This window comes from Coregonus lavaretus (genome assembly GCF_964263955.1).
Source record: "Coregonus lavaretus genome assembly, chromosome: 39".
Classification (NCBI taxonomy): Eukaryota; Metazoa; Chordata; class Actinopteri; order Salmoniformes; family Salmonidae; genus Coregonus; species Coregonus lavaretus.
The window spans coordinates 21,272,484-21,285,678 of record NC_140026.1 but is presented as its reverse complement, the minus strand read 5'-3'; the positions used below and the strand labels follow the sequence as shown (position 1 = coordinate 21,285,678).

General features: G+C 43.1%; 1 protein-coding gene across 3 annotated transcripts; it reads left to right on the top strand.

Annotated features, from left to right (window-relative positions):
- Positions 1–2,658: 2,658 nt before the first annotated feature.
- Positions 2,659–12,251, top strand: LOC311112603 (phospholipid scramblase 2-like). Of its 3 annotated transcripts, none has more exons than XM_084155749.1 (9): positions 2,659–3,077; positions 3,446–3,549; positions 5,718–5,796; positions 6,287–6,864; positions 7,026–7,068; positions 7,256–7,476; positions 9,056–9,217; positions 9,446–9,607; positions 9,747–12,251. In XM_084155749.1, exons 3-9 carry the CDS (start codon positions 5,784–5,786, stop codon positions 9,804–9,806), a joined length of 1,239 nt encoding a protein of 412 aa, XP_084011875.1. In that variant the 5' UTR covers positions 2,659–3,077; positions 3,446–3,549; positions 5,718–5,783; the 3' UTR covers positions 9,807–12,251. The 3 variants fall into 3 exon arrangements, with proteins under 3 accessions (XP_084011875.1, XP_084011877.1, XP_084011876.1); XM_084155750.1 differs by having other exon boundaries at positions 2,668–3,077; positions 3,300–3,549; XM_084155751.1 differs by lacking the exon at positions 3,446–3,549 and having other exon boundaries at positions 2,661–3,077.
- Positions 12,252–13,195: the final 944 nt, after the last annotated feature.

Here is a 13,195-nt window from a genome sequence, read left to right as displayed (position 1 = left end):
ATGAGACTCGAAATTGAGCTCAGGTGCATCCTGTTTCCATTGATCATCCTTGAAATGTTTCTACAACTTGATTGGAGTCCACCTGTGGTAAATTCTATTGATTGGACATGATTTAGAAAGGCACACACCTGTCTATATAAGGTCCCACAGTTGACAGTGCATGTCAGAGCAAAAACCAAGCCATGAGGTCCGTAGAGCTCCGAGACAGGATTGTATCGAGGCACAGATCTGGGGAAGGGTACCAAAAAATGTCTGCAGTGGCCTCCATCATTCTTAAATGGAAGAAGTTTGGAACCACCAAGACTATTCTTAGAGCTGGCCGCCCGGCCAAACTGAGCAATCGGGGGAGAAGGGCCTTGGTCAGGGAGGTGACCAAGAACCCAATGGTCACTCTGACAGAGCTCTAGAGTTCCTCTGTGGAGATGGGAGAACCTTCCAGAAGGACAACCATCTCTGCAGCACTCCACCAATCAGGCCTTCATGGTAGAGTGACCAGACGGAAGCCACTCCTCAGTAAAAGGCACATGACAGCCAGCTTGGAGTTTGCCAAAAGGCACCTAAAGACTCTCAGACCATGAAAAACAAGATTCTCTGGTGTGATGAAACCAATATTGAACTCTTTGGCCTGAATGCCAAGTGTCACATCTGGAGGAAAGCTGGCACCATCCCTAAGGTGAAGCATGGTGGTGGCAGCATCATGCTGTGGGGGTGTTTTTCAGCGGCAGGGACTGGGAGACTAGTCAGGATCGAAGCAAAGATGAACAGAGCAAAGTACAGAGAGATCCTTGATGAAAACCTGCTCCAGAGCGCTCAGGACCTCAGACTGGGGCGAAGGTTCACCTTTCAACAGCACAACGACCCTAAACACACAGCCAAGACAACGCAGGAGTGGCTTCGGGACAAGTCTCTGAATGTCCTTGAGTGGCTCAGCCAGCGTCCGGACTTGAACCCGATCGAACATCTCTGGAGAGACCTGAAAATAGCTGTGCAGCAACGCTCCCCATCCAACCTGACAGAGCTTGAGAGGATCTGCAGAGAAGAATGTGAGAAACTCCCCAAATACAGGTGTGCCAAGCTTGTAGCATCATATCCAATAAGACTCAAGGCTGTAATTGCTGCCAAAGGTGCTTTAACAAAGTACTGAGTAAAGGGTCTGAATACTTATGTAAATGTGATTTTTCTGTTTTATATTTTTTATAAAATTGCAAACATTTCTAAAAACCTGTTTTTGCTTTGTCATTATGGGGTATTGTGTGTAGGTTGATGAGGGGAAAAAACAATTTAATCAATTTTGGATTAAGGCTGTAACCTAACAAAATGTGAAAAAAGTCAAGGGGTCTGAATACTTTCCGAAGGCACTGTACATGCCCATTGGTTGTGAGTACTTCTTTATCTTGCACTGCCATTTTTAACCTGTTGATCTTAACTTTTTCTTAACAATTTGGCAGTCTGATATTTTTCTTATAATTGGGTGCTTGTTGCTTTGTGTAAAACCAGTCTTTGTGGGATGAAGTCATGCAACATGGGGCTAATCATTAAATAGCTCTGCCTTTGAGTCCACATGAGAGATATTTGGTAATTTGACCTTTTAGTCACACAGCACAGGGACCAAAGATAAAGAATTAAGTCCTACTTTGTTATTATCCACAAGAGTCTATAATAAAACAAATAAACATGTCCTAACATGTTCTATCTAAAAGGATAATAGCCTATTTTTCAACTCAGTGATGTACTGTATATAAACCCTGGATTGCTGATGCTATGTATTGGCGATTGAGAGCCTTTGAAGCCACAGGTCGGCCATATTGGCACTCCCAAGTAGAAGCAATCCTCCATAGGAATGAATGGAATTATACAGTATTTAAATTAAACGTTTCAAGTACAAAATTACATGTATTTAAGTATTTGTGTTGTTGTAGTAGGGACCGTAACATTAGCAATCTCTAAAACGTATACTTTAAGGAAAATGTTTTAATATATTTTGTATGTTTAGCTCACATAATATAATTTAAAATGCATATATAAATAATTGAGTCAACTACTCAGTGGGTGTAAGATTTAACAGCCCATAATTGATTCGACATCGCCCTCTTGTGGATATTGCTTCTATGTCAAAGTTCAGAAAATTAACATGACGTAGTCGGCTAATGAAAACATGAAAGCCTGTCGAAATGTAACAACTACACGTCGACTTAATTTTGATAGGATTCTGAAGGAATCAAATTGCTTTAGCTGTAAAAAGTAACATATTATGATGATGAGGATTCGCACGAGAAAAGAGCTACTCTGTAGCAGCCTCACTACGCTACATTGTAGTTAGCTCTGGTCCAGGGCCACATTGTAGCAGCAGTCGAAGAGCGTCGCTATAATGTTTCACTTTACGGTGCGCATTAATACAGATGTGCACTTCACAAAATGTTATTGTCTGCTGAAAGTTTTCGGTCCGTTCACAGGGTCATTTCTATCACATAGAAGTATTAGCCTATATTTATTATTCTTCTTCTGTGGGTTTTACTGCGGACTACATTTAGCCTATATTTAACTACCCTCTTAGCTTAAATTCCGCAAACCTGTGTATCCACAATTGTGTAAATGTTGTGACAGCCACTAAAGGGGCGGAGATATTGCACAAAAATATCCCGAAATGACAGCAACGCTGTAGGTTTCATATGATACAAAGACGGTTGTGTAGCGGATAGTTTATTTTACGCCTGCTACGTTAGTTTACCGATAGGCAAATAAGACTGGCCAAGGAAGTAGGTTTCTTCTTAATATTCACATTCTTTCCTCGGTTCTTTCGGACAATAACCACCAAACACCAAGCAGTTCCTTTTTAGTTTTCGGAAAGATAAGAGATTCAGGCCATCTTCCTTCCCTTACTTTCACTAATCTAAAGAAAACAGACAGCAACAGGTCAGAAAAATTGTTAGTTTATTTTACGCCTGCTACGTTAGTTTACCGATAGGCAAATAAGACTGACAAAGCAAGTAGGTTTCTTCTTAATATTCACATTTTCCTCGGTTCTTTCGGACAAGAACCACCAAACAGCAAGCAGTTCTTTTTTGGTTTTCGGAAAGGTAAGAGATTCCTGCCATCTTCCTTCACTTACTTTCACTAATCTAAAGAAAACAGACAGCAACAGGTCAGAAAAGTTGTTAGTTATTCAACATGATTGAAAACATTAAGCCACCATTTTTTATTTACAGTGTTTGTGGTGATATTGAGCAGTGAGAAATCTAGCCTATTTTACAGTGTATATTTATGGATGCTTAGTAAAATATATTATTATCCTGTTATAGGCTATTCAATATTATTTACCCATCCCCCTTGAATGATCACAGTGAGGTATGATCAAAGATGGTTGATAAATGAAGATAGTTCACTCAGGCAGTTTACCATAACAAAAAGGTAAACTCTGGTCCACGTAACTGGGTGTCTCCCATAGACACCAATGCAAGAGCAGCTGGGTCTGGTCTACTTAGTTCATTCACTTTCATTGAACCAGAAAACAACAGCGGGTGTGGTGTGTCGCTTCCTCTTCTGTCTCAGGTATGATGACAATAAACACACACACACACACACACACACACACACACACACACACACACACACACACACACACACAGAGGATTGGTAGGGCTCGTAATTCAAGGTTATTGTGCTAGGAATGTATACTCTGAATCATCTAAAACCATGTTTATAAAATGGTTACTTTGGATCCTGGATTACTGTATTGTGAAAGTAACTATTTAACTCAATGTATGTGACTGGAATAATATACACAGTGGAAAATGCCTGACCCCTGACTCACAGCTCCCACATCCTCTATACAGTGGGGAAAAAAAGTATTTAGTCAGCCACCAATTGTGCAAGTTCTCCCACTTAAAAAGATGAGAGAGGCCTGTAATTTTCATCATAGGTACACGTCAACTATGACAGACAAAATGAGAAAAAAAAATCCAGAAAATCACATTGTAGGATTTTTAATGAATTTATTGGCATATGATGGTGGAAAATAAGTATTTGGTCAATAACAAAAGTTTCTCAATACTTTGTTATATACCCTTTGTTGGCAATGACACAGGTCAAACGTTTTCTGTAAGTCTTCACAAGGTTTTCACACACTGTTGCTGGTATTTTGGCCCATTCCTCCATGCAGATCTCCTCTAGAGCAGTGATGTTTTGGGGCTGTCGCTGGGCAACACAGACTTTCAACTCCCTCCAAAGATTTTCTATGGGGTTGAGATCTGGAGACTGGCTAGGCCACTCCAGGACCTTGAAATGCTTCTTACGAAGCCACTCCTTCGTTGCCCGGGCGGTGTGTTTGGGATCATTGTCATGCTGAAAGACCCAGCCACGTTTCATCTTCAATGCCCTTGCTGATGGAAGGAGGGTTACACTCAAAATCTCACAATACATGGCCCCATTCATTCTTTCCTTTACACGGATCAGTCGTCCTGGTCCCTTTGCAGAAAAACAGCCCCAAAGCATGATGTTTCCAACCCCATGCTTCACAGTAGGTATGGTGTTCTTTGGATGCAACTCAGCATTCTTTGTCCTCCAAACATGACGAGTTGAGTTTTTACCAAAAAGTTATATTTTGGTTTCATCTGACCATATGACATTCTCCCAATCCTCTTCTGGATCATCCAAATGCACTTCAGACGGGCCTGGACATGTACTGGCTTAAGCAGGGGGACACGTCTCGCACTGCAGGATTTGAGTCCCTGGCGGCGTAGTGTGTTACTGATGGTTGGCTTTGTTACTTTGGTCCCAGCTCTCTGCAGGTCATTCACTAGGTCCCCCCGTGTGGTTCTGGGATTTTTGCTCACCGTTCTTGTGATCATTTTGACCCCACGGGGTGAGATCTTGCGTGGAGCCCCAGATCGAGGGAGATTATCAGTGGTCTTGTATGTCTTCCATTTCCTAATAATTGCTCCCACAGTTGATTTCTTCAAACCAAGCTGCTTACCTATTGCAGATTCAGTCTTCCCAGCCTGGTGCAGGTCTACAATTTTGTTTTTGGTGTCCTTTGACAGCTCTTTGGTCTTGGCCATTGTGAAGTTTGGAGTGTGACTGTTTGAGGTTGTGGACAGGTGTCTTTTATACTGATAACAAGTTCAAACAGGTGCCATTAATACAGGTAGCGAGTGGAGGACAGAGGAGCCTCTTAAAGAAGAAGTTACAGGTCTGTGAGAGCCAGAAATCTTGCTTGTTTGTAGGTGACCAAATACTTATTTTCCACCATAATTTGCAAATAAATTCATTAAAAATCCTACAATGTGATTTTCTGGATTTTTTTTTCTCAATTTGTCTGTCATAGTTGACGTGTACCTATGATGAAAATTACAGGCCTCTCTCATCTTTTTAAGTGGGAGAACTTGCACAATTGGTGGCTGACTAAATACTTTTTTTCCCCACTGTACATCTTGAAGCCTCAAAGCAAAATAAACTGAAATACTTATTTGCTTATTGGGTGTACTGTATTGTGTATCAAACAAGTTGCGTAACCACATGCATTGATGCATGTTTTAGATTTTATGTTGGAGAATATGACAGGAGAAAGTTAGCTGTTATAGCTGTCTTATTGTGAATGGTTTGTCTGGACTGGTGAACATGTCTAGTGTCATTCTCCCTCTCATTCACAACAACCCTGCTCTCTCTGCTCTGCTTTTTATAGCCCACGACCACTGACCATTTCATTTTTGTCTCCATAGAGTACGGGAGTGGACAAGAGAGGAAGTCCGCCTGCTATCTACTGTGTGTCCACTAACTAAGTCATCATGTCAGCCCCAGGTAAATGTCTTCTACATCACTGTTGATTTAGATATCATATTATACTGGGGTTGCTGTTTGCCCCATGGTATTTCACCCATAGGATTTGTATAATGCTATTATTCCAATGTATTCAAGATAAGAATTTGAAACCAGAGCTTGGCGTGTAAAAGGCTGAATATGTTGATGTAAGCTTTGAAGGTTATTGGGATAATGATGTGGAAAATGAGCTCGGAACATGTTTGATTGATATAAAGGACGTTTGTTCCTTGCAGTTTCCATTGAATGGGTGGTGCGGTGTTGGGAATCCATTGGTGTCTAACAATACGGCCCACTTTTGTTATGCAAAACAGTTATTTCCTTAATGCAGAATCTCCAATGCACTTCGTGAGCTTTAATAACAACAGTTCATGCTCCCCACATATTTGCATCCATAACTCCATATTCATGTGTAGCTTTTTGTCAATATGAATATATTTATGATACCCACTGTTTGTATTACCTCCTATAGGTTACCCATCCCCTCACCAGGGTCCTGGAAGTTACTCCATGGCCCCCTACCCTGTTCCTCAGGGGGGGTATGGTGACCCTAACCATGCTCCCCTACCGGTTGGCTTCCAAATGGGCTACAACCACCAACAACCCCACCCAGGCCAGCCTGTGATGTACCAGCCTGTGACCATGCCCGAGTACGGTGGCCCTCAGATGGGACCCAGCCCAGGCTATGGTGGTCCCATGCCTGGGCCCGAGTACGGTGGCCCTCAGATGGGACCCAGCCCAGGCTATGGTGGTCCCATGCCTGGGCCCGAGTACGGTGGCCCTCAGATGGGACCCAGCCCAGGCTATGGTGGTCCCATGCCTGGGCCCGAGTACGGTGGCCCTCAGATGGGACCCAGCCCAGGCTATGGTGGTCCCATGCCTGGGCCCGAGTACGGTGCACCTCAGATGGGACCCGGCCCAGGCTATGGTGGTCCCATGCCTGGGCCCGAATACGGTGCACCTAACTCAGGCCCTCCTGCAGCCATCTCCCCAGCCCCTGCAGCAGTTGTTCCTGTTGGAGTTCCACCTGGTCTGGAGTACCTAACACAGGTAGGTTTGCTTGGGAAGAGTAGCATAACAGGCTGTCAAATACACTGATTTCACAAACATCATCTGTTATCACAGTGTAATGTTGGGATTTGTTTTCTTCCATGCTCTCTCTTTCTCCATATCTCTCTCACACTCTCTTCTGTGTGCGTTCCATGTTTCAGATTGACCAGATCCTTATACACCAAAAAGTGGAGTTGCTGGAAGGTGAGCTTGCTAGTCTTATCTGAGTACAGAGAGAACAGAAGTAAAGGCAATGTAGAAATTGATAAATCATGAGGAGAACTGACCACCACCAAACTACTGTTTTCCTGTTTACGTTCCTGGGTTTCTGTCCTCTCACCTTCCCCACCATCCCCTCTTCCTTCTCCTCCCTCCGTTCCCCTCTCCTCAGCGTTCATTGGCTTTGAGACCAACAACCAATACGAGATCAAGAACAGCCTGGGTCAGAAGATCTACAAGGCCAAGGAGAAGAACGACTGCTGCACACGCAACTGCTGTGGCGCCCTGCGTAGCTTCGACATGAAGATCAAGGACAACACGGACCGCGAGGTCATCCGCCTCATACGACCCTTCCGCTGTGCCTCCTGCTGGTTCCCCTGCTGCCTGCAAGAGGTACGATGGGGCGCTGAACACTGATACAAATATTTGATTACTTTGTAAACGGGACACAAATCAGGGAAAATAATACATAAAATCATCATTGTCTTAATATGTTAGAGGAGGAGGAAAGGGACAGGTCACCTAAAATTCAATTGGTTTATTTAGGTTAGTATTAGCATTTCCATTCAACTCTGTATGAATGACAAATGAATGATGCTAATGCTAAGTTAATGCTGGTAATAAATGCATGCAAACTGTTGTACTGAATGACTCATGAATGACACTGAATGGTTCTTTGTCAGTCTGATCCCTCTCCCAGACGGTCTTGATCTGGTGCCATCACTTCCCCTTTCAAGCTCTGTCTCTATTGACTCACATTGCTGGTTGGCTGCCTACAGTATAGAGGCCTTCACGGGTCCAAACAGTTGGACCCATACCTGAATGGACCTGGGGCTTTCCCGTCCGGACCGATATGCATAAATAAAAAATATAAATATAGAGAGAGACCTGTTCCAAACTGACCTGGGGACAACTAGACCATTTTTAAGCTACTTTATTAACCAGAGCTGATAAAGCGCAAGTGAGAGGAGGTAGAGAGGGGTGATGCTCTAGCAGGGGCCATGCTGTTAGTTTGTAGTCTACTGTGAGCGAGTGACATGGGGAACAGGGAGGAGACACTAGCGACAGCAACCAACCAAGCCGACTCGCGCTGTAGTAGACTAATACCTGCCATAGCTAGGTTATTTATCATCCAATATGATTACATAGTACCTGTCTTGACTGCATCAAAGTGGCTGCATGAGCTTTCTCGTCCTACACAGTTACAAACAACAACTCCATTCAGGAGATAAAGGAGCAGCCTACCTGTTGGCTCTTGGCCTATCCTTCTCCTTTAACTTTTAATTCCGTCATTTTAATTCCATCTTCCATTGACTAGATATCTCCAGACTTTTGCCACACAGAGACTCTATGACTGTAGCCTATTGTCGCTTTGATGACTTACAGTATGATTGGCCAACAACAACAACCTACATTCGCCACTCTCGTGAAAAGCAAATAGCAGCAGCATAAGTGATACAATGTCTCTCTCTCTCTCTCTACTGCAGCAGTAGTGTTCGGATCTGTATAGGTCCTTCTGGACAAGTCAGTTAAAATTACACATACCAGAGACCCATGACAATCATATCAGATCCGACCCAGACCTGTGACATTATTTAGAATTCTGGATCCGGACCCATTTGGGTCCCGTCTTGGGTATTTGGGTACAGGGGGATTTGTGAAGACCTCTACTACAGTACATTCCCATGAGATGTGAAGGTCCCTTATGACTGTATTTTAACACATTAATTCAGCATCTATGGAGACATAGCCCCACAGTTACCATGTGAAGCATATTACCTTTGTCATGATAGTGATTGCTATGCCAATATCAGACACCAGTGCACTCATCAGATTAGTGCCATATTACCTGCTGAAGCTAGCTTTGCAGTAACCCAAGCACATGCTATTTAAAGCCACAGTGTACAGACCGAAGCTCGATTTAAGCATGGTGAAATACCTTTCTAATTTTGTGTATGTGTGTCCCCCTCAGCTCGAGGTCCAAGCTCCGCCTGGCACCACCATAGGCTATGTGTCCCAGGACTGGAACCCCTGCGTGCCCAAGTTCTCCATCAAGGGGGCCAACAAGGAGACCGTAATGAAGCTGGAGGGACCCTGCTTCGCCTGCAACTGCTGCGGGGACGTCAACTTCGAGGTGAGGGGTCATACAGTTTGGGCTTTCTTTGGCTGAAATCAGTTGATAACCGTCCTATTTAACTAGAACAAACCTAATCTTTGACTTTGACATTGCTTTTAGACCAGAAAAGACTGGATAAGTTGCCCTTTTCTCTACACACCCATCCAATCCTTTCAGAAGTAGTGATGAGGTGAAGCGGCCAGAAATCTTTGTCTCTGACCCATGTGTTTTGCTGCCCCCCCGTAGCTGACGGGGAAAGATGGAGGCAAGCCCATCGGCCGCATCAGTAAGCAATGGAGTGGCCTGTTAAAGGAGGTCTTCACCGACACGGACAACTTTGGCATCCAGTTCCCCCTGGACCTGGACGTCAAGATGAAGGCTGTGCTCATGGGCGCCTGCTTCCTCATTGTGAGTCCATCTATCTGTTTAAATAAAGATATATTTAAGACATTTTCGAATTACAGAGCTTTACAGGCGTAAAGCCTAAAACTGAGCTGATAAGCAGTTGTTGGAGGAAATTTAGTTGACATTTCTTTCCTCTTCACAGGATTTCATATTCTTCGAGAAGGTTGGCAACTCAAAGCAGCGCAACACTGTCTTCTCGTAACATAGGAATTGGGAGAGAAAGAAGCACTTGAGTCAATGCAGTCTGTTTTTCCGATCCCGTTCGGAACCTACATCTTTTTCAGAATCCATATGAAACTCCTTCCTTATTCGAAAGTTTAGAGGAAGCTGCCATCCCATGCCAATCCCAGAACTCTTTTTTTGTATTTATTTAATAAAAGATTTAGGGGGTAGATCAGCTTTAATATTGCAGATAGATTGTAACTTCCATCAATGTAATTGTCTGCATCACTTCCAATCTCCCATATGTTTTTTTCTTGAGGCCTTATCTGATGATATGCTTACCTTTGAACCAAAATGCCCTCTCTGGACTGTTTCTGTGTATCCATCCAAATGTAAGAATCAGCAACTGGGCTATCACACATAGGCATTAGTTCTATTTCATGGGTTTCTCCACTTTCTGCATGGAATGTTTTTATCTACTGTATGTTTTCTCATATCTATCAGTTTCATCATATCTATGTTTTCTCTTTGTTTTCTATCAAATTGATGTGGGGTTCAGAACAGTAGGCTTAATGGAAAAATACCATTTTTATATTAACCTAACTTTACATATTCTTTGGGATTTCTGTTTTGTCTTTGTGATATATATTTAGCATCAACATGTTATTTATAAGCCAAATGTATATGTTTATATATGTTAAACTATCTAAACTGCATCAGCCATCAAATTATTACTGTAGAGATCTAGGTAATTTCATGATTAGTCTAGTACTTTTAAAGAGATTATAGGATTAACATGTGCAATACACTACTATAGTAACTATAGCAGCTGTGGTCATATTAGCCACTTTTATTAGATTTTGTAAGATGACCATGTACATAAACATACAAACAAAGTATATCTGTAATATGAGCTAAGGTGAAAACTAGAGTAGTTTGAAGGACCATTAATGGGAGAAGACTAATTCTGACTTGGAATGCTTGTACAAAATTTACAGGAAAATGAAATAGGATAGTTGTAGATGGATACGTTCATGTACTCTAAAGTGCTTTTTTTTTAAAGTCATTTAGCAGACGCTCTTATCCAGAGCGACTTACAGTTAGTGAATACATATTTTTTTTTTTATACTGGCCCCCCGTAGGAATCGAACCCACAACCCTGGCGTTGCAAACGCCATGCTCTATCAACTGAGCTACATCCCTGCCGGCCATTCCCTCCCCTACCCTGGACAACGCTGGGCCAATTGTGTGCCGCCTATGAGTCTCCCGGTCGCGGCCGGCTGCGACAGAGCCTGGATTCGAACCAGGATCTCTAGTGGCACAGTTAGCACTGCGATGCAGTGCCTTAGACCACTGCGCCACTCAGGAGCTTAGTGCTCTTTGTCTTGTCCCATGCTGTATGTGTGACTCTTCTATTGTTTGTTGTCATGCCATAAAGAAGAGTTGGCTACAGTATAGGACAACAAGGCTACTCTTTCCCTGACTCTCTCTTGACTCTCTATTCCTGCCTTGAAGCTTTGTTTGCAGTGCACTGTGCATGGTCAGTGCTGCTGCTCTGGGGACTGACTCAGTTTCTCCTCACTCTCTCGCCCTCCCTCATTACTCCTTCCTCTAGAGATGGGAGGAAACCACAGGGTTGGATCAGTGCCAATAGAAAACAAGTAAAACTGAGTGGCAGAGAGTTGAGGGCTCTGAAAGAGGAAAATAAAATAGGAAAGTTGAGGAAGGACAACAAAAAAAACCCGGAGAGATGAGGGCAATGGAGGACAGAGAGAGATACTGAGAGGGAGAGACTGACAGGGGGAAGTTGAGGTTAAAGAATATAGGGCAAAAAGCCCATTTATACTTGATCCGGAAATGTGATCGGAGGCTTCGTATGGAGGGTGTGACGCTATTGCGGAGCCTGTGGAGGCATGCAGAGGCCAAATCAAGCTCCTTGTGCCTCCCAAATGTTGTAACAATGCGGAGGGCTCTGTATAGCTCCACCTTGACATGACTGGTTGACTGAAGTTGAGGGCGGAAGGTCCTGTATAAACACAAACTGACTTCCTTGACAACTTCCTTCACAACAGCTCTGTGCTGTTCCGTGAAGCGCATGAAGTTAGAATGCACTGACTTCTGAAGAGGCTGTACTGAATTACCGTAAATGCTGCACGGCCAATGCAAAAGTCAGATTGACCATGCAGCGCCTTTAACTGTCTGACCTTATATAGCATGGGAAACCCGTCAGGGAAACACTTTTACTTTCCCTTGTAATCATGTTATTATATTAGTGAAGGCATACCTTACAAAGTGCACTGATCCGGCATTTATCCTTATGAACTGCTGTTTAATAGATTGGGATGTCTCTGTTTCAATGTCCACTTGCTTACTACTTAGGATGAAGTAATGTGTTGGCAATGCATTCTAAGTAGTATGCTAGTATGTACATTGGAATGTAACCATGTGGTTGGGAGGAGTAAATAAACAGTTCAGTGAAACAGTGGGGAAGTTGTTGGCATAAAGAGCGTTCATCCTTGGAACAAAGCTTTAACCTTAATTTCACTTATTGGTGTGTCTCGATGGATAACATGGGTGTGCCCCTCAACTGGGTGGGCTTGTGGTTCACAAAAGTGCCTTTACATCCAACCATCTCTAGCTGCACTGTAAAAATGCATGTGTCCAAAATAGTTTCCTGTTATAGTGCACTACTTTTGGCCAAATAGGTAGACTGGCCACCCCCCAGAGCCTGGTTCCTCTGTAGGTTTCTTCCTAGGTTTCTGCCTTTCTAGGGAGTTTTTCCTAGCCACCGTGCTTCTACATCTGCATTGCTTGCTGTTTGGGGTTTTGGGCTGGGATTCTGTATAGCACTTTGATTGACTATGGGACAGCAGGAGATGAATTTCAATATTGAAACAATGTCGCAAATGTCATAGAGACAGACAGCATGGTTTATACAAATATCAGCTGTTGAAAACGAAATGTTAGTCTAAAAGAAATGTGAGATCATGTCTAGATGCTTTTTATAGTGGAGATCAAGTTTAGAAATTGCCTGGCTGGGTTGATGAGACAGTGGATTGCGCCGTCAGATGGAACAGATTAAATAGGCATTTTAACGTCAGATTTAGCCGGTGGCAATTTGTGGAATAGACACCGGTTGGAATGCGGTTTTAACCAATCAGGATTAAACCCACCCGTTTTATAATGACGAATGTGGCGGCGATAGTTTCATTTAGGCCTGATATGATTACCGATAGGCAAACAAGACTGGCAAAGCAAGTAGGATTCTTCATACTATTCAACATTTCCTTGGTTCATCCGGTCAAGAACCACCAAACAGCAAGTAGTCCATTTTTGGTCTTCTGAAAGGTAAGATATTCTTGTCGTCTTCCTTCCCGTACTTTCACTAATGTAAGGAAAACGGGTGGCAACAGTTCAGAAAGGTTGTTT

Bases quoted from the DNA above. Each gene is read 5' to 3' on its own strand.
- LOC311112603 (XM_084155749.1), top strand. The intron at 9,218-9,445 runs GTGAGGGGTCAT...GCCCCCCCGTAG, and splicing joins GCGGGGACGTCAACTTCGAG to CTGACGGGGAAAGATGGAGG. The intron at 9,608-9,746 runs GTGAGTCCATCT...TCCTCTTCACAG, and splicing joins TGGGCGCCTGCTTCCTCATT to GATTTCATATTCTTCGAGAA.